Below are 21,406 nucleotides of genomic sequence, written 5' to 3' on the forward strand. Positions count from 1 at the left end.
GTATTAGACAAGGTGAGTGACGTATTACCTTTTAGTTATGATGTTCAGAGTATCTTTCCCAGACTTGAAGAAGAGTTGTTTGTAGCTCAAACTTGTCTCACCAACAGAAGCTGGTGCAATGAAAGATATTACTGCACCCACCTGGTCTGTCTGATTGTACCCATTTCTGCCCTCAACAAATCCATAAACAGTAGCTATGCCTTTATAAGAAGAACTGGAGTTTATTCTCCAGGTAATATGAAATTTATCATTTTAATTTGAAGACAAATTCATCCTTAAAGATTCAAAAAGCAGAACATAAATAAAAATATTCTCAAATTTATAAGGCTTAATTGTGATATTTAAAACCAATCTCTTGAGGTTTTTTTGGAGCCTGATTCTATTTCTGAACACTTGAGGTTGGAAATATTGCCCCTCTTTGCTCTCTTGCTGTGCCTTGCACACAGTTGTATACCTGTTTAATCTAAGGATTTGCCTATGCTGTGTTAGACTTCTATAGAGGAAAGCAACAATTCTCCTCTGGAAAGCTCTGGCTGCCTATGTACTGATTGCTTCTGTACCACATATGGTCAGACCAGCACTGTCAGAAAATGAGGGCAGAATCTGGAAACAAAGAAATATAATTTTAATGAGGCATGTCACTCCTACCCTCCTCCCCTAAAAAAAAAATCCCACTGTGTGGGAGAGGGAGTTATTTCCAAACCCCAATGAAATGTAGAGAATATTATTAGAGTAAGAGCTGTACGCATCCGTTTGGAGAGAAATGTGTTATTTTTAGCAGTCCCATGTATTATTCCGTTTAACAGTGTATTTACATATGTTCACAATTATTGTTTATCTTGATTTTATTATAATTGTTAAAGTATCATGGAGGAAAAACCAATAACACGTAATGCTGAAATAATACAATATACAAAGTGTGCTTGTATGAAATGACTACATTGTAACAATGTTTTTCTTTCTGGATTTTTTTTCTTTTAGGACCGGAATAGGCCCTATGACACTTTTAACTTGCACTCTTTGGAAAATTCCTTAATGGATATGATAAGGACTGATCATGAGCCTCTGAAAGGTAAACACTATCCTCCCAGTGGCCCACCAATGAGTTTCGCTGATATAATGTGGAGGAATCATTTTACAGGTTAGGAATATTCATACGTCCATGCTTGCTTGGTGTTTAAACAAAAATCAACTTTTCAATAATTGCTAAACGTTTTCCACTAGTAAACCAAGTGGTGAATATTTAACGTTGCTGTTCTGCCATCTAAAAACAGGACTCAGTAACCTCAGATGATAAAGACTCAGCATGCATAAATATAGTATACCATATGTTAAGATGATTGTGATGTAGTGGGGGTGCCTTGCTAGGGCTGTGGCGACCTCTGCTGTCTGGTCATTATGCAAAGGGGGCTCCAAACCTGTCTGACCAGCTACCCCCTATGGGGAGAAACAAAGGAAGGTGGAATGCCACCCCTGGCTGGGGGGCAGAGTTGGAGGAGAGTTAGTTTTTCTGTCTGGGAGCATGGAGGAAGCAGCCTCAGCAACAGGCTGGGGGGTTTAGAAGCCAGACCTCCCACCCCATATCAAGGGGGGCTGAGGCATCCTAGGCCTGCCCTGTAACCTGGTGACATCTGTGCTGTGCTGTATTCTGGAGAGGCAATAAACTCCCTCTGTTCTACCGGCTGGTGGAGTCTGTTCATGCCCTTTTGGGGGTGCAGGAGGCGGGCGACCCCAACGCGCCGTCACAATGATTAATTCCAAGTTTTAATTTTATAGAGGCTTGTTTCTGTTTTCTGTCTTAAAAATTGCTCAATAAGGCTTTCAGCTTTAGCTTTCCATTTAAAAAAAGAAGCTGTTTACAAGAGGCTAGTTTATTTTTTTTTTACAGTAATAGACCATTTTACGAGTTGTTAGTTTAGATCACCATATTCTAACATATCCTTTTTATTATTGTTATTAAAACAGAATTTAAGACTATCTCTGTATAAAGAGATCATGTGTGTGCTAGAATTAAAACCCAAATAGATGGATTGGAAGTAGTGTAAGTTATTTGCTTGGTGAATGCTGGGAAATTTGGATGCTGAAAAATATTGGCTATTACTACTGCTGCAAGAGCAGATCTGTCCTTTCAACTTCAGGGTATAGATGAAACTACTTCTACCACTTAGCTGATGCCACATGAATGAGAAGGTTAGGGAACTTTTTTTTACTAATTCATGATAATTGATCTACAGAGCCATCAGTCTCTTCTGACTTGTTAAACTTGGGAATAGTTCCACATCCTTGTTTCAAAATTTCTAAGGACTTTTACTTTCAGGAAGGAAATTAAGTCTCTGCAGTGAACAGATATTGCTCTAACTGCAAATATTACCCAATTTTATCTCCAACAATTGTAGTTACACATGCAGAGATAATGAAAGTATTGGGTGTAACTGTTCAAGTCAGCATATTGTACTAGATGGACAAGTATTCTGTTCCTATGTGTCACCTCCTCATTGAGCGCCATACACATGAAATCTTGCATACTTGTCTGATGCAGGAATTGTATCTACTGTGTATAAATCACACTAACAAACATTTCCTTTTGCTACATCTCTGTAACCTTTTTTCCCCTTTGGGTTCTTTTTACCTCTTTCAAAACTCAAAAGTTCAATTCCTTCAGTTTGCTACCACTACACATGCAGTCCTGTGTCACAGCCATACTTTGGAGTTTGTCAGCACCATCACTCAACTGTCTGAGTAGGTGAGAGACACAAAATGTTGCACAAAGTGCTTTCACAACAGTGCCAGTCTGGAGACCAAATAGTAGTGGTCAGACTTGGATCTCATACTTGATCACACAAATATTACTACAGTTTCTAGGATACTTTTGTACATAGCTTAAGTAGCTCTTAAGAAAGTGCTCCATAGATAAGGTGTCTCCATCTTTTCTATAGCCCAGTTAATCCACCAAGAATCTTTGGGAATAATCAAAATATATCTTCAAGTAGGAAAATACATATGTAAAAATTGGACTAGAAAGGTGTTGTGGGAATTACTGTCCCTCCAAAAATACTTATAAAATTTACCAGTATCATTTTATCTAATGATTCGTAATGTGTTTTGTGTTAGGTCCTTTAAAAATTATTAAAAATGGGAAAGCTACTTCAGGCAACAGTATTACAAAGAGAAATAGAAAATAGCATGTATATATTGTAACACTATTAATGGAAAAGAATAGCTTATGTTCATTGTAGCAGTAGTGAGGTATGTATGTATTTTTCTAGCAAGTTATTATACATATTATGGCAGGTGATATCCCACAGATAAACCCTTAAAAAAAGTAGCCACCACTTTTTCAGCAGCGTGGTCATTTCTTTTTAGTACACTGATGTAAGTGATGAAAATGAGATTGAGTAGACACCTCAACCCGAAGTATTTTTCACATATTTAATATAACTTTAATCCCTGCTAGGTCAGTGAACCATGTGAGACCATATCAAAAGGCATACTAAAGTCACTATATATCTCATCTACCATTTCCCACTATCAACAAGGTTTGTTTCCCTGTCAGAGAAAGCCATTACATTGATTTGACATAAGTTGTTCTTGATCAATTCATGATGATTCTTACTTATCACCTTATTATCTTCTTATCCATCTTGTTTTCTAATATCCTGGGGCTGCCATAGCTACAACTGCACGGCATACAACAATGGGGATACTACCCATTTTAAATAGAGAGCTAAACATGAGGCTATTCAAACTAGATGGATAAGGTGAATGCATATTTTCAAGTGCGCGGTCTGTGTTAGAGAGAGTCAAGTCCCCAGCAGAGTCTCTGAAGAAAGACTAAAGCAGGGCTACTCAGCTTTGGAAGCCTCAAGGGCCACAGTGATACAGCACATGCCGAGGGCTGCAACTTAAGTGTAGTTTCATATACATGCAAATATATATGCAAATAGCTTTTTTCACACTGACGGTCATGAATACAAAGATTAAGGCAAAACTACACAACACACAGCCCCCAGTTAAGTCAGTTCTGCAAACATGATTCTGGGATGCATTAACAAGAGTGTTGTGAGCAAGACACAAGATGTCATTCTTCCGCTCTACTCTGCGCTTGTAAGACCCCAATTGGAGTATTGTGTCCAGTTCTGGGCACCGCATTTCAGGAAAGATGTGGATAAATTGGAAGTCCGGAGAAGAGTAGCACAATTATTAAAGGCATAGAAAACATCTTATGAGGGAAGATTGAAAAATTAGTTTTGTTTAGTATGGAGGAAAGAAAACTGGGGGGGTGGCACAGTTTTCAAGTACAAAAATGGTTATTACAAGGAAAAGGGAAAAATTGTTCTCTTTAACCTCTGAAGAAAATAAGAAGCAATGGGCTTAAATTGCAGCAAGGGTAGTTTGATGGACATTAGGAAAAAATTCCTAACTTTTAGAATATTTAAGCACTTGAATACATTACCTAAGGAGATTTATGGAATCTCTGTCATTGGAGACTTTTAAGAGCAGGTTAGAAACACCTGTCAGGAATGGTCTTGATGATACTTAGTCATGCCATGAGTGCACCAGATTGGACTAAGATGATATTTCAGGAACCCTTTCAGCCCTATGCTTCTGTGTATTAGGTACACAGACTCACAACAATAAATATTTGAGGGAAGCAGGAACTAATTTTTTCCAGTGTTAATGATCTAAGATCCAGGTGTCCATGATGAGACTGGTAAGTTAATTTCTAAGTAAAACAGCTACCATATGTGTGAAAAGCTAATAAATATATCTTTATGTGGACTACAAAAAACATTTCAGAACAAGCAAATCTGAATCAGTTGTCATGCATAACGTTTTGTTTTCTGTGCAAGGGTCATTACCAAGTCATCAACAAGGATGGAACATGTTCTCCCCAGCCAGTTAGAGCTGATAGGTGGAGTTTCTCACGGATGCTGCTATCCAGGGCCAGCACAGGGGAGAAATCCAGAACTATCAAACTGCAGACTTAATCTATGATGGCATGTGGCCGTAGCCAAATAGTTCTTCCAAGTGTTTCCCTCTGCCTACAAACATCATCTGCCTTCCTAGGATTCAACTTGAGGATTTCTTCTTCTGAAAATGCTGGAGTATGTTCTGTCTTACTCAAACTACTACAATTTATTTCATGGATAGCAAGTAACTCATAGTAAATGAAAGTTTCAGCGATGGCGGGGTGATGTCCACCTCCTGAGAGTAGTTGTAAAGGTATCATTTAGCTCATTAGGTAGAGCTACCACTTTAAAATCCAAGCATTCCAAGTTTGTTTCAACTGAAAGATTTCTCCCAAATTAGGGTACCTTTGATTTAAGAGGATCACCTTTCCAATTAATGAATTGGTCACCCTTGGTAAATTAGGCTAATTCTCTGAAATTACTTTTGCTAGGATATACTAATATATCAGTTAGCATTATTAATCATATTAGTTCGTCTTGTACAATCTTTTAAACAGATGGGAGAGGTGAAAAGAAAAATAGCAAAAGCACTGTTTCTGGAAAATAGAGGCAAGCATTAGCTCATTCTAGTAAAAAGTTTCAATCTGCCTTCCAAACTATACAAATCTTGGAAGCTCAAGCTTGTTGCAGAGGCAGCATGACTGTTTCAGAGAAAATGTCAGCCTGCCACTGGGCAATGAACAAACTCTTTAATAAATATTCAGTTTTCTTTCAGGGTGCTTCTACACAGCACCCTAAACTCACCCCAAAGATACAAATAGTGTATCTTATTTCAAACTATTTCAAAATACCTTATTTTGAAATTTGGCAATCTACATAGCGCCAAATTTCAAAATAACACACTATTTTAAGCCATCCCTTATTCCTCGTGCAACAAGATTTACTGGGATGACAAAAATTTCAAAATAATGGGCGGTTTGTGTAGATGGCAGAATCCCAAATTAGCTGTGCAGTGTAGACGTACTCTCAGATGGCCGAAATATTTTCATGCTCATGTAACATTTTGCTCCGAGCACCACAGAGCCTCAGAAATCTTTGGGGAAAGTGGTGTCTCCTGAGGCCCCAGGAACCCCATTGTTTGCCAGTAGATTTTTGAAGCAGACTTAATAAAAGAAGTGTGGTCCCAAACTGCTTCTGCTCCTTCCTTTTCAAGAGCCAGATGGCAATTTTGGGATTTTCTCGCTATACCTAAAATGTTTTTTTGATTTTGATATTTACCCCCTGAGGAGTGGGGGTGGAGAGAAGGGGGATAGAGAGTGTTTCCAAATTCCTTTTGGTATATTTTAGTTGTGCCATTACATATCTAGGCTAAGATTTAAAAAAAAAAAAAACAGGACCATAAAGTTAGGCCAAAGATCTTTGTCTTAGTTTTTACTTCGAAGTAGGGTTAATCTCTTCTCTCCTTGGAGATATCTATGCCCCTTCTTGCTTTCCTATTGGTTCTGTGTAGGGGGAAATCAGTTCCTAGATCGTTGCTTTTTAGTATAGGTCTTACAAATGCAGTGAAAGTGACGTGCATTTCTTCGTTCTGACAAGGTGTTTGGCCACTTTGTGCTGGGATACTTTGAGTTTATTTCCTTTGGGCTTGGTGCCAACAAAATTGGTAGTGGACAGGACAGGATTCTCAACGCCAATCTGGAAAAGGGGCAGGGGGGACTTTGTGTCTAGAGATTATGTAATTGAATTATTTATCATGGCACTGCCTATGCAGGGGACTTGTTCAGCTTTGCCTGTTTTCCTGGTCACTAGGATTTCTGGTCAGGCTCAAGAGCAGGAGGGCAGTGGGGACAATTGTTCTGGGGCCCAGTGATTCAAAGGGTCTTAACAAATGAAGCACTTACCATGCACCAGGGGTAATCTAGTGGCTTTCAAGATGAGGTTTGGTATTGGAGCATATGAGACCTCACAAAAGATCTACAATTACACATTTAATTATTATAGCTTGCTGGGTACAAGAGATGTTGCGTTTGGGTTTAGGACTTCCCGGTGTTGCCTCTCATCCCCTTAGATTACCGTAAAATCTCAAATATAATGAGATGTTGCGTTTGGGTGCACCAATGTATAATGTGCACCCTGGCTTTTGAATCTTATAATGAAAAAATCTATACTCCTATATATAATGCTCACCCTGAATTTGCTGTATTTCCTGCCTTTTTCCATTGCTGGTTGATTGCATGTGAGCGTACGACTATATAATGCGTGGCATTTCGATGCTCTTTGTGATACCATGAGTTGTCGACGATCTTACACTGCAGCTGAAAAACTTTAGGTACTTAGCTAGGCTGAGGCTCATGGCAACAGAGCCGCCAGCCGCGAATTTGATGGCATAGCAGAGTTGAACATTCGACTTTGGAGATGGGTAAAAGAGAGCCTGCAAGCGATGCCTCGGACCAAGATGGCTGAGTGAGGTCAAAGCGCTGCATATCCGGAGATGGAGGCCAAACTGCTTGAACGGATTACAGAGTGTCGACAGCAAGGCAGTGGCATTAGCACTCATTTTTTGCAATGGTCAAAACCTTCACTCGAACCTCCACAATGCTAACACAGGCAGGTCTAAAGCTTTGTATGGCTGGGGTGATCAGTTCATACATCGGCATGGCCTATCGGTCTGACAATGAATGACAATTGCACAGCTACCCGTGGACTCTGACGCCAGATTACTACAGATCCAGAAGTTTATCATAAAACTATGCAAGGAACACAGGTACGACCTTTCATTAATCAGTAATACAGACCACACAGCTTTAAATTTCGATAATCCTTATGATAGAATGCTAGAAGTGAAGGGTGCCAAGACCGTACCAATTGCTACCACAGGGCATGAAAAGTTGAGGTATACCGTTATGCTTGCTTGCATAGCCGACAGAATGAAGCTGCCACCTTATATCGTCTTTAAGCGCAAGATCATGCCAAAAAAGTTATGTTCCCGAAGACTGTTTACGTGCGTGTTCACCCTAAAGGCTGGATTGATGAAGCTTTAATGCTTGATTGGCTACAGACAGTTGGGGCGAAGCGGCCGGGTGGACTTATGAGAAAGTGGTCTGTAATAGTTTTGGATGCATTTCATTGTCATCGTATGCCTTCAATCAAGAAAATGCTTCAGCATGACAAAACAGACTTGGCAATTATTCCTGGTGGAATGACCAAAATGTTGCAACCGCTTGATGTGATAGTTAACATGCCAATGAAAGATGCACTATGCAGGAAATGGAACACCTGGGTGTTGGAAGGTGAACATACATTTACTGCAGATGGACGTATGCGAACACTGACGCTGCAAGACGTGACCCAGTAGATAGCAGATGTCTGGCTTCAACTTGATCCCACTATCATAAGGAAGGGGTTTCTGAAATGCAGCATTTCTAATGCAATGGATGGCAGCAAGGATGATGCCCTGTGGACGGATGATGCGCGCGATCCGAGCAACGATGAATTAGGCAAAGACGACAATGACTTGTATTACCTGGATGAAAATGTCAAGGGCTATACCCCAGAAGACATTGCTCGTCTGTTCAAGGAAGATTATAACAGCGAATTTGAGGGCTTCAAAGATGAGTAGAAGATCAATTTCTCTCAACGAAACAGAGTATTAATATATTTGCATGTCTGAACTAGAGTATTGATTTACTTTTACTTACTTTTTTTCAAAGTCGATATGCTTGCTTGTCTATGGTAATAAAATTCAACTTCACATCTGGTGTCCAGCAATTAATTAACTGACACAGAACTGCCAAAATAAAACTTTAAAAAATAACTCACATATATAATGCGCATCCTGACTTTGACGCTAAAAAACCTGGGAAAAAAGTGTGCACTATACTCGCGATTTTACATTACTAATCTTCCTTAGGTAAAATTGCTCAGAGCAGATAAGATCTATTAAACATGAGGGCCTTGGAAGAAGTGCCTCAGCCATACAGAAAAAGAGGCTTCTGTTCGTAGACACCAGGAGGCATATTCCTTAAATCTGATTATGCAGAAACAGCACACTCAAATCATGGTTTCGAAGTTGGATTTTACTACTTCTGATAACATAGAAATATATGTATACTATTTTCTATTTCCCCATTGCCCATGTTAGTTTGTGATTGTTTATTTGAGACTGAGTACATATACATCAGATACTCAGGAGTATCTTGTTTGGAAAGCGTAAGCATGAAAGTCCTTCCTTTCATCTAAATTCTCAGTGCTATATCCCATTACTGTTGCCTTATGTATTTAATATTATGTTGTTTGCAAGGGTAATAGAGGGGCTTACCTGTTTTTAAAGACCTTACTGGGTTAGTGGGGGCTAATATAAAGCACAATATTCTCTAGCAGAGCTGTTATTTACCTCTATATATAACAGGACCCATATAATTAGCAAAAAATCAACTATTTTTCTCTTACCATATATTTATTCTCCACCAGAACATAGCTTTCATATTTTAGTCAATAAAAATATTTTAAAATTTTTAACTCTTTGTAATTTGAGGTCATTCTGTACAAATAGATATTTTCCTATGGATGAAAATTTTGTTTCTCATTAGAAATCTCTTTTAGAAGCCAAAAATAAATGGCTGATCTCCTTTAAAAACAAATGTGGTTTTGAATACATTTTTAAAGGCCATGTTGTGGTATCTTAGCTTCCAGTATTCTGAGACTTAGTCAAGAATAACATTGGAGAATAAATCTCTGTAGTTGGTATGGCAACTGAAGAATCTATCTAATTATTATAAATTGTATATTTAACAGCTATTCCCTTTCCAGCCGTATAAATAGCAACAATATTACTTTTCTAGTCCTTTTAGTGATTCCATAGGGGTCAGATGTCCAACTGCTACAATTATTTAAATTTGTTTAGTTTATCCAGCTATTTTGTTAATTAATCTCATAGGTCCTATAATATCCAAGTTGTCTACATAGGTTAGGGTACAATGGAATCGGTCCCAGAGCGGACAGGTAATTTTCCATCCTACTCTTCAGCTAACTGCTGACATTTACCTTGAAGTCCACTTTCTGTTCTAATTCTTTGGAGGATGCTTTGGCAAATAAATTAGTCTTGTGGCATAACCAAAGGAAGGTTGACAGGAAATGAGAGGATCAGATTTGTGTCCTTGCAGTCTGCAGCTGAACTATATGTAAGTTGCACTAAAATTAACAATTTCTCATTGAAATTAAAAATGAATGTTCCTAAATTGTTTTATATTGGAATCTCATCTCTAAAAGTAATATTCACAAGTCAAGTCTTCACAACACTTTCTGTAGGAAAAAATACAGAAGAACTTTAGTTGTAGCAAACTACCCATTTCTTAATGTCTCATTCCCTTTCATACCCTACCAGTATCCTTCCTGCAAATGTTGATGAAGAAGGGACAGTGAGGAAAAAAACCTGAGATTAGTGCAATAGTTTGTTCAAAGGGGAAAAACATACATATTTCCTTTAATCTTTGCACTAGACCAAAAGGCTTGTTGTTTTTTCTTTTTCCACCTATGTGTGGACACTTATTGCCATCCTGGATCAAACAAATGGTCCATCTAGTTCAGTATCTTGACTTGGATCATTGTGCTGGAAGATTTTAGAGTAAGTTGAAATAAACCACACAGGAGGTGACTATGGAATAACCTGCCCACAAGGAGAAATTCTTTCTATGCCATCGGAGTTTTCTGGTTTTACACTGAAGCATGAGGGTTTATATCCTTAATAAAAATCAAATTGATCTCATAAGTTTTTCATGAGTGTGTTTACCACTTCGTTGCCTACATCACCTGTATCTATTCTTTGGCATGTTTCCCTAGATGCTCAGTGGTTTTTTTTCTTTTAAGTTAGATTGGACATGCAGACATTAACTGGTACTTTTAAAAATCTTCCCTGACACATCCTCATATTGATTTATGGTTTCATGTATGCCTGCAATCCTGATAACTCAATTTTCTCTTACCTACTTTAAAACCCAGCATCTTATAAAGAAAATTATACATTAAAAATATTTGTGGGCGAAGGTAATTTTTCTCCAGCAAGGTTATCAATTTGCCTTCTTTCCGCTTTTAGTAAAAGAGGTTTAACCAAGATGGGTGTGTTGTACAATGTTGATGCTGCACAATAGGATTTACTTTAAAATTGATATACTAGATAAAATAATGTTATGGAAATTGTGACCATCTGTGAGCTAAATAGTCTTCTGCTGCTTGAAGACCCTCCTGTATTACATGTGGCATCTTTATAATTATGTAACAGCAGCATAAGTATTTTGACTGAGGAATAGTGCTTGTTAATATTTTATTGTTCTCTTGCTCCTACTTTGCACTAATCAGTAACAGCATATATTTTTGTCCAGTGAAAGTTAGAAAAACGTACTCAAACTGTTGAGGCTTCTGCTTTTTTACATTAATACAAACAATTCTCATAACTGGTAATTGTCAGACATGTACAGTGCAGGTCACTATTATGTTCATTGGTGCAGTGAGAAAATCACATACCATGACATCTACGATGAATGAGTCTCGTGTCTGGCTGTATTAAACAGTAGTCTCCATGTTCTGTAAGTACACATTGACAGACTGAAGGTTAGAAATAGGTGCTTAAATTATAGGTGATGTTTCTTGATGTTCTTTAGTTCCATTTGGGTGCTTCAGAATTAATTTTTTGTAAGCCTTCAAAATGTTAACTTTAGCGTTATTGCTATTACAGCTGTACTTTTTTTGCCTGGTATATTGGTACAGTGCTGTGTAAGTTTATGAAATGTATACAGGTTGAATGAGCAACAGTGTACTGAATCTGTGCCCTTATTCTTATTAATTACTGACATTGTATAACTGGATCATATCCTGGTAAAGATGCAATTATTAAAATAAAATTCCCTTGTCTGCTGGAATGTGTGGAGTCACTGACCTAAATCCGGTCAGTTGAAGTCATGTGCACAGATTTATATACGTGATATCTTAACTTTTAGGTCTTCCTGCATCCTGAGCATTTTTTTTCCTTTTGGTTATGAATGTTAGTTGAGAACGGACTCTTGATTTTTTTGAAAGGGTTTTTTCTATTTTAAGCCATGCTATTTTCCCCTTTTTGTTTTCTAGAAGACATAGAATACATGATTTTGAAATCAAAACATGGCTTAGCTATCCACATTTTAATTACTCTCTTGATTTCTGGGTAAAGAGGGAGAATTACTTATATGCCTGTTGGACCTTTCAGGAATCCTTCTTACCTTCAAGGCACTCTAATGTGGCCATTATTCTTCCAGCTGAGAAAGTGGTTTCAAAAGGCATCTGCTCAGGTTCTCAATTTCATTCTGCTAAAATGGATAAAGGCACTCTCCATGGCTAAGTGCCACTTCTCTGGTACTTCCAACTATTGCTTGTCTGGTGGGAAGTTGATTTAGGATGGGAAATTAAATCGAAGTTTTAAATATGGCTTTATAGAGCACAATGACTCAGTGATGTGTCGTCTGATTTCAAATTACATGGACTTCAAGTAAACAAGAAGCAACTCTTAATCAGGAATGAGATAAATCAAAATGTATTCTCCTAGTTTAGGCAATTTTAAACTAAAAATGTCCTAACTTCCATCCAGAAGAACAGGTGGTACACAGATTTCTTTACATAACTTTTTCTTATCTAAGATTATCTTAAGATGGTGTACAAAATGCATACATTTTTAGGACCTTTTTATAGTATTAGCAACTACATTAATCACTAATATGTAATATAAATGTTGAAGCTTTCATGATAGATTTAGCATTGGTCATAAAATGGAATTTTAGCCACCATTATTTTTATCTATTCTTTTTGGATGTAATGTGTTATCTTATTGAATAGATAGTATAATATTACTAGCTTTCTTAAAGAACATGAATTGTTGTATATGAGACCATGTATATGAATATTAGGAATTATACTTTTTATGCAATTCTTAAGGTGTGCAGATCCACTGTATGTAGTATTATTCAACTGTGATGTTGAAACTGATGTGATAACTTGCTGTCAGTCCTGATTTCTAACTAGCATGAATATTGTGTCCTCTTATAATTTGTAACTAGCTTATCCTAAAAGGAATAAGAACCTCTCCTGGCATAGTCTGCAGAGTAATTGTTTATGATAATCTGGCAGGTCAATGAGTAGAGATCAGACAAAATACAGTCCTTTTTTCCTCAAGATTGAGGGTTTTTTCCTCAAGAGTGATAGGCCAACAACCAGTGCTCACTGGAAAAAACAAGTTAAGAAACAAACTAAAGCAATGAATCCTGCTTAATGAAAATTATGAGTCTTGGTGAAAGTCATCAGGAAGCCAAGACTCTGAGAGGTATTTTGCTAATGATATAAAACAAACTGTTGAAGTAGGTTTCTGGAACATTAGACCATTGGCTCTAGTCCAAAACCCATGCATGTTTTGCCAGTCAATGAAGGGGGTATATTGTCTTAAGCAGAAAAAACCAAATAGTTGAAGCAAAGCGAAGAGAGGACCAGGTTGGATTTTTACTAGAAAACCATGTGTTGACCAGATTTTCACCCTCAGAATAATCATCGAAAAGAGCATTAAATGAGAGAATCAATTCACTATAATCTTATCAGATGAAAGTATTTAACAATATGTATCACAATTCCCTCACTAGGGCTACGTCTAAACTAAGATCCTCTTGCAGAAGAGCAAATGCAAATGGAGCGCTATATATCACTCTCATTTGCGTGTCCTCTTCCCCTTTTGCGTTAGAGGTTTTTGCACAAAAAAGCACTGTATAAACGGTGCCTTTTTGTGCAAAAACCCCCCTTTTTGCACAAGAGCTTTTCTTTCTCTGTTTTTCGTGTGCTCCATTTGCATTTGATCTTCTGCAAGAGGTTCATAGTTTAGACATAGCCTAAGTGTTCTGGTATGCCAACAAAAATATCAAGGATTAATAACAAGGTACAGCATACATGGTTAAAGTACATGCAGTCTTGAGTAAGTAGTTTAATATAGATATTTGTGTCAAAAAAGGATGCTTTCTCTTGCCTCTCCTATTTGGCACTGATTTCAAGAAAAAGTCAATGCCAAATAGGAGATACCACACAGGCATTACAGGTTCAGCAACAGTACACTAAAGATTAAGATCTTGCTGACATCTCTTCTAATTGACAGCTCAACCAACCTGCAAAGACCAGCATTTCAACAAATATGGGGTTAATTAGTTTTGAAAAAAAAAATCTAATGAGAAATCCAGCAACCCACAAAAGTATTATGTTAAAAGGCTTAGGAATACAAGAGGTGAGTCAATTCGCATACCTCGCCAGTACAAGCTAGTAGAGCTATCCAGAAGAAATATTTAGGAATTGGCAACAGCTGCATTCATCATCTTTAAAAGATTTGTTCCTTGAAAATCTAAAACTTTAAAGACCAAACTATGAATCTTCAACTCAAATGTTATTTCCATCTTAACATATTGATGAGGAAAGCTGGAAAAACACAAACGGTATAGACAGATGTCTAAATACATTCAAAAGCAAATACCTCAGGGAAATGCTGGTATTACATAGAATACATTTACAACAAAAGTCAAGATTGAGTTCAACAACTAATCTCTATAGTTATCCTGAGAAGAAGATGGAAATATCTGTAATGGTCAAGAATGATGCCAGAACATCTGTCATGGCAGGAATCCCTGTGGACAGCTGAAGAAACATGTTAAACAGGCCAACAGTGAGAATCCACAGCCTTTAGAAAGGGAAAACTTATAAGATCTAACTTGGAGAACTTGCAAAGAACAGTTCAGAATAGATTGGGGACGGGGTGGTCAGAGCCTTTTTTGTGCTCTATGTAACATCTCATGGCATGGGAAAGATTTAGAGATTGACCATAAGTTTTTGAGGTTCAGGGGGTAGCTGAGTTAGTCTGTAACTGGAAAAACTTAAACAATGAACAGTCCAGCAGCACCTTAAAGACTAAGAAAACATGTAGATGGTATCATGAGCTTTCGTGGAGAAATGAATAGAGAAACTGGCTGACTTCCACATTCTAATGACTTAACCAACCAACAATTGGTACTTATAGAGGTGCACATGTTCTCATCAACCTCTTGTAACTTGAACAATCCAGTTTACTATTTTTTTCTCTTTTTCCCTCCTCTTCTCCCACCCCGTTCCCTTACTTATTCTTGGATCTGGATTTGCAATACACCAATCACTTGAAGAAGTTGGTTGTACCCATGAAATCTCATGATACCATCTACATATTTTGTTAGCCTTTAAGGTGCTGCTAAACTATTTGTTATTTTTTAAGTTTTTTAATAAGTTTTGGTTATGCATAGAGAAAAATTTTGCAGCCTAAAAATACCTATTACAGGTTTGCTAGCAAAGCACATAATTGAAACTATGCAGAGAAGATAAGTGTGAAACTAAGACCAACAAACTGAAAATGTCAGGTGTGGCTCAAGTACACTGACTAGGTTTCAGAAGACATTTTTGTGACCTGAATGAAATGTGAGTGTCCATGTCTAATTCTCAATCCCTAGCATCTTTTGTTCCAGACTTCTCATGCTGCATTTTTCCTGTGGCTTTTAAAGTTAATTAATAAGAGGAACTGTTTTGACTAAAGGTATTTTATAGTGTTGATACTGTAATGGGATATGTGGTATAGTTCTGGAGAGCAACTGCTATACATGCACTCCTAAAGTGATGATTTTCCAAATCAATCATATCTATTTTTTTACCAGTCTTCTCCTTGAAATATGTTCTTGGTTTCAAATGGCAGATTTACACAGAGGATTTTGTTAACATTTTGTTGATGCTGAAATGCATATGTGAAACTTCATCATTTGTCTTTGGCCTACTATCTTTACACTGAGTAATTGGCTGTATAACATACTAATAAATCCTGCAGTTAATGCAATACAATGTACCATTCACAGTCTGAGTCTTTTCAAAGCTGTACAGGATAGATTTCTAACTCTCCAGTGCTGATTAGATCATTCATATTTACTATGCTATTAATACAAGAGTGTATTTGCCACTCATTTTTGCTGTTTATTAAGGGAATTAACTTATTGACGGTGTGTGTGGGTGTGTGTCTTAATAGCTTGATGAGACCTTTCTTACAAGCTCACGTAGCTCAGTAAATACATGTCTCCTTGCTAGTACAACCCTATATTTTTGCTACTCTTGAAAGATAGCTGAAAAGAAAACTTAAAAATAGCTGGCCAAGGGCAGGTGACAAAATGTCATGCAGGCAGCACCTGGCACAATGATTGCCTGAAAAAAAACCTACTATTAAATGTTGCACGCTTGATTCTATTTTTGTTGCTAAACAGAATTTCAGCTTTGTCAAACGAAAACCAAAACCACCTTCATCAGAATTGGAATTTCTAGCTTCTTTAAAACTTTATCAGTTTTGAAGAATGTAAAAGCATAATTGTTAAAATTAAATAATTGCTTTTCAGTACTGATAGCTATTATTCTTACTCTTATACTAACTGAAATAATGGCTGTGTCAGTGTTTCTGAAGCACCAAAAATACACAGTAACACAAAAATACACTGAACTTTAGTATCCAGTTGGAGAGTCTGAAATAGTTTATGGAGTGCTTGGAAGAACTTTTGACTTATAATTTGTAAAGTGAAAATTCTGTGTTGCCACTCCATACCAAAAAAAGCAACTATTATGGCAATATTTAGTTTTGTTTACTGTAGCTTTTCCAAATTAATGAAAATGATTGATTATGAAAAAAATCTTTTTTTCTTAAATGCTTATGGAAGTGTCTTGAATGAGAATGTTACATCGGTGCACAAAGACTAGTCATTACAATAGCATAGTCTTTTGTGATTTCGGATGGAAAGCTCTCATGTTTTCAGTTTCTACCTAGAAATGAGAGGGAGAAACAGATTGTACTCCATTTTCTTTTCAGGATAGACTTGCTAAAAACAGAGTGAAATTTTAATTTTATCTTCAGAACCATTGGGTATGAGTGGGGAAGGACATCTATATTAAATAAACTAATTAACATGTTGTTCCTTTAGCAAAGTAAGTCTTGAGCTCTGTTTCAAATCCTACTATATCAGGTTTTCGCCCTACCCAAGCAATTAATATTAGCCTTTAAGTCAGAAAGAGATAGGTAAATCACAATTCTAAGGGTAGCATCAGAACATGGACTGAGCCACAATAATCTTAGGCTACATCTTCACTACCAGGGTAAGTTGACCTAAGGTAACCAACTCCAGCTATGTGAATTATGTAGGAGTTGACACACTTTAGGTCACGTTACTGCAAAGTCTACAACATAGGGGGTCAATGGGAGAAATTCTCCCATCAACTTCCCTTGCTCTTCTCATCCAGTAGAGGGATAGACTGCAGAGTGATCTGCGGTCAGTTTGGCAGCTCTTAGATATGCTATCTCGACCGTAGATGGATGGATCTCAGAGCATCGAGCCGAGCAGTATTGTAGACGTGTAGACTGTTTTTTTTTTTTTTTTCTTCTTCCATGTAGCATGGGAAAAGATCATATAAAACTCCAATTGTCGGGCATTCAGTGGTCCGGTGCTCCCGATAGTCCGGCACCAACTGGAACCTGGAAGTGGTCCGGCTGGCCGGACAATTGGAGCTGTGGGGCCTATCTCTATGGGGGAAAAGTATGATTTTTTTATTCTCCCTTCCGATCTCTAGAATATCCAGAGAGAAACTTGATATTGTGTAGAAACTATCATGCAAAATGCTGAATTCCTTGTTGCCATTTCAATTTTGTGGGGCTTTTAAAGTATGTTGGTCATTTATGCTACTTACTTAGAAGACTAACATAAAATATACAGTTTCAGTGAAGTGTAAGTACAAGCTTGAGTGATAAAGTTCTGTCTCTTGAATAAAGCATAAGGCAAACTGAGAGTTCTTAGAGAATCATTATTACAGTCTGCATTGTTCTTGAAATTGGTTTGTTGCTTGGTTTCAGTATTTTGACTTAAATTATATATATATTGTATATTTTAAGTCTGATCACCTAGATGTTCATTCTGGCAGACTGAAATCACAAATAACATGACCTTTTACAAATAGCATGACTTCTTGCAATGGTAGATTTAACTTTGGGATTCATTCAGTTTCAAAATAAGGTATTGAATTTTAGCCCATGTGATGTGTTGTGTGATATTAATAAATACTCTGTTTACTTTATAGGGCGAATGGGAATAAACTTCCATCATCCAGGAACGGATAATATTATGGCTCTTAACAGTAAGTAGTTTGTTATAACAAAGTTTTTGACATGAAAAATATTTTTTACAATATGTTCTTATATTTATGTATGTATACATGTATGTGTAAATGTATGTATTTGTAGAAAAGATTTGGAAAATAAAATGTGTGTATATATTTAATTATAACTTACTAAATCAATAAAAACTTAAATTTGTGGATATTATAATCATTCAGTTAATATACGTTTTCTTGGTATGATTGATAATGGAACACTTTTTTTTACATATGCTGTGTATACTTCTTTGGGCACCTGGTAATGTCTATTATACTTAAAATTGTGCAACTTTACATTATAGCTTCCTGTTTTCATGTGTTCAAATCTTGCTGAAATTTATTATGCTTGGTCTCTGACTCTAAGTAGTTTTTTAACGTATACTTTTGGTGTGTGGCATCCCCAACAAATTTTTTCCCAATCAACAATATGTATTGGTGAAGTCTGAGGATCTTCCAAATGAGACTCTTTTTATATGTACTACAATTCAAACTTTAAAATTTGGTTTTATCTTATGCATAGAACTTCAAACAAGTTCTTACTCTTTAGTAAATAGCCATTTGGATTTTTTTGCTAAATTATCAAGCTTCTTTATTTAGAGCTGTTTATATATCCTACAAAAATTGCTGTTGTGTGCTCCTTTTTTTTTTCTTTTTTTTTTAGTTTTTCAACAATTGATTATAAAATTGTTTTTTCTAGAGTGATGTAATCATACGTAGCTGCTGGTATGCAATATTTTAGCATAAGGCACATAAACTGTTGTGAAAGGATCAGTCATATTTAATTGAATAGAAATTCTCAATATGACTAAAACCACTATTGACAGAGCTGCTCTAAAGTGTAGAGGGGAGGAAACAACTTAAAAACCTTGCTGCTGTGCTTTGGCACAAAGACAGGTCTTAGGAAGCATGAGTGTTAATTATTTTTAAGTTAGGCATTTCAATGCACTGATGCAGTCTTTTGTGTTATCACACTATAATTGTGACATGTAAACATTAATTTTAATTTATTTAATTTTTATAAACAATTTAAATATGAATACAGGCTAAATTCCTGTAAAAGAGTGATTGCTGAAGTGGGTGTTCAGTATAAACTTGAGTTCCCCACTGGAACAGCAAAATATATAATTGGGCTTTTTGTGTAAACATTTCCTTTCAAAGTAGTTGAATGTATTCTATTTTTAACATTATCCATAGAAATAGTTAACCTTATTTTTAGTAGAATGGCAATACCTTGCACTGTATCTGTTTGAGTGCTGATGTTCTACAGTATGTGTCATTTCCTGCTGATTTCGCTAATGATGATGATAATGATAATGGACCCTTTCAAGCTTGATATATATGGCTATGCATAATAAGCAGAATGATTATTAACATTCACATTTTTATTATGTAAATCGTGGAATTGTTGAAAATTCAGCAATACTCAGAAACTTTTATAAACAAAGACTTAGAAATATTTATAAAATGTATACATAACTTCAGCAAAGTAAGTGAAGAGGTATATTTCCTTCACCTGAGTCTATTTCTATGGATTAAATTTGCCACAAAGTCGAAAGCTTGTAGAATATCCCCAAATCATGTTTGTTCCATGTTAAGGACTTGATCAGGGTATAAATTAGTGGTGGGCAGTGATGGGCAATGGAACTATCAGGGTTCTAATGTTTGATATGCAAAACATTTTGTTTACCATTGCCCACATACAGGGTCGCCAGATTCTGCTTGTTCCATCCATATTGTTTTTTTTCCCTGCCAGTATTACTCAAGTGACCTGTACATAAATCAAGGTCACATGAAGTGATTGGGTGCTGATTTGAACACAACATTGACTGTAAGAATCAGGTGCTCCCTTTGAAACCAATCAAAGCACTGCTGCAATTCTATCCGCATACCCCACAAATTCTAGGCATTCCAGTGTAGTTAGCAAAAATACCCTATCCTGTCTTGGATATAACAGTTTTGCAGACCACTGAGATGGAGGGACACTCATGCAGCTTGCTCACTAGCTTAGGTTGCCTATTACTGGTGTAGTTGGTTGCATGGGATTTTGTAAACCTTTTGCACTGTAAGCATAATTTTTTTGTTGATTTGCTGTTGAGTCTACTTAATGTACAGTATTTTGTTTTGCTGTTTACTACAGATATCTATGCATTGCTGATAAATATAGGACCTTATTTCTATTAGTTTAGTCACATATGACAGACCATCCTACTGCCGTAAGGTGTACCATGAATGACTAGTCCAAATAGAAACATCCCTTATCTCCTGCCAAAATAATCACACTTTGAATCCAAGAACTCCCCAATGGAGATTTCAGTTGAACTGTCTCTGTGGGTAATTGGAGAACTGACACTGTTTCATAAGTCCATTATAATTTATACATAATTTATATGCATCCTTATAGTGGCTCCCTGAGTAAAAAATCCACCCAGTACATTCTATTTATAGTGTTTATCTAGGAAGTCAAATCTGAAAGTGCTCATGGATAGAATTGGGGAAATGAGCTGGTAATAGGGTTTGTGTGTGGGATGGAGTAGGGATATAAACATTCCTTATGAAAGCAGCCTAAAATGGCTGGGACCATTATTTGAGCAGGGTTTTGAAATGGATTGTGTTTTCCCTAACATCTTAAACCATGTCCATACTAAGAGCACTTTACCAGTATAGGAATATTATGTCTGTTAGGAATCATACCTCTTCTTGCCCCTGACCAACATAGTTATGCTATCAGAGAGCTGTAACATGAATCTGACCTTAGTGCAAATTAGGTATCAGTGGGTCGAGTCGACAGATGGGTTCTTGGAGGGGTGGGGAAAGAGTGTGTGTGGGTGTTCTGGAACCGTAATGAGTCAGTGAGATAGTAGGGGGAGGTAGCTTGCAATTAAATGAGTTAAAAGCATATGAATGCTTTTCTTATCCTTGCTCTTAGTGGCATTTATTACAGTGGCATGGCAGCACAGCTATACTTAAGGTTGTGTCATGATATCTGTTTAAAGGTTAACATATGGATTGACAGCTTGAGAAAAATCTATATCTTATTAGCCTTGAAGGTGAAGGCATATGGCTAGTTCCTGATTCTGGGGCAGATCAGCATGGCGTATGAGAAGAGACACGTTACATAGATTTGGACAGTGCAGTTACCTTGACCACAGAGAGAAAATGAACTGTGCGCGCTGCCAGGATTTTCAGTGTTTGGATTCTAGTTAATTCCTGGAATACGAGATTGCAGAAGTTTTTTGGGGGAGCAAGCT

General features: G+C 36.8%; 1 protein-coding gene across 8 annotated transcripts in view; it reads left to right on the plus strand.

Annotated features, from left to right (window-relative positions):
• Positions 1-21,406, plus strand: part of CPEB3 (cytoplasmic polyadenylation element binding protein 3) — a 188,395-nt gene that overhangs the window by 59,653 nt on the left and 107,336 nt on the right. For 5 of the 8 annotated variants that reach the window (XM_075935182.2, XM_089780173.1, XM_089780174.1 and 2 more), the window contains exons 3-4: positions 982-1,141; positions 18,084-18,140. In XM_075935182.2, the coding sequence (XP_075791297.1) occupies positions 982-1,141; positions 18,084-18,140 (217 nt within the window). The remainder of the gene's footprint in view (positions 1-981; positions 1,142-18,083; positions 18,141-21,406) is intronic. The other 3 variants (XM_075935184.2, XM_075935185.2, XM_089780175.1) reach the window with 1 other exon arrangement.

This window comes from Pelodiscus sinensis, chromosome 8 (assembly GCF_052426305.1).
Source record: "Pelodiscus sinensis isolate ZL-2025 chromosome 8, ASM5242630v1, whole genome shotgun sequence".
Lineage (NCBI taxonomy): Eukaryota > Metazoa > Chordata > Testudines > Trionychidae > Pelodiscus > Pelodiscus sinensis.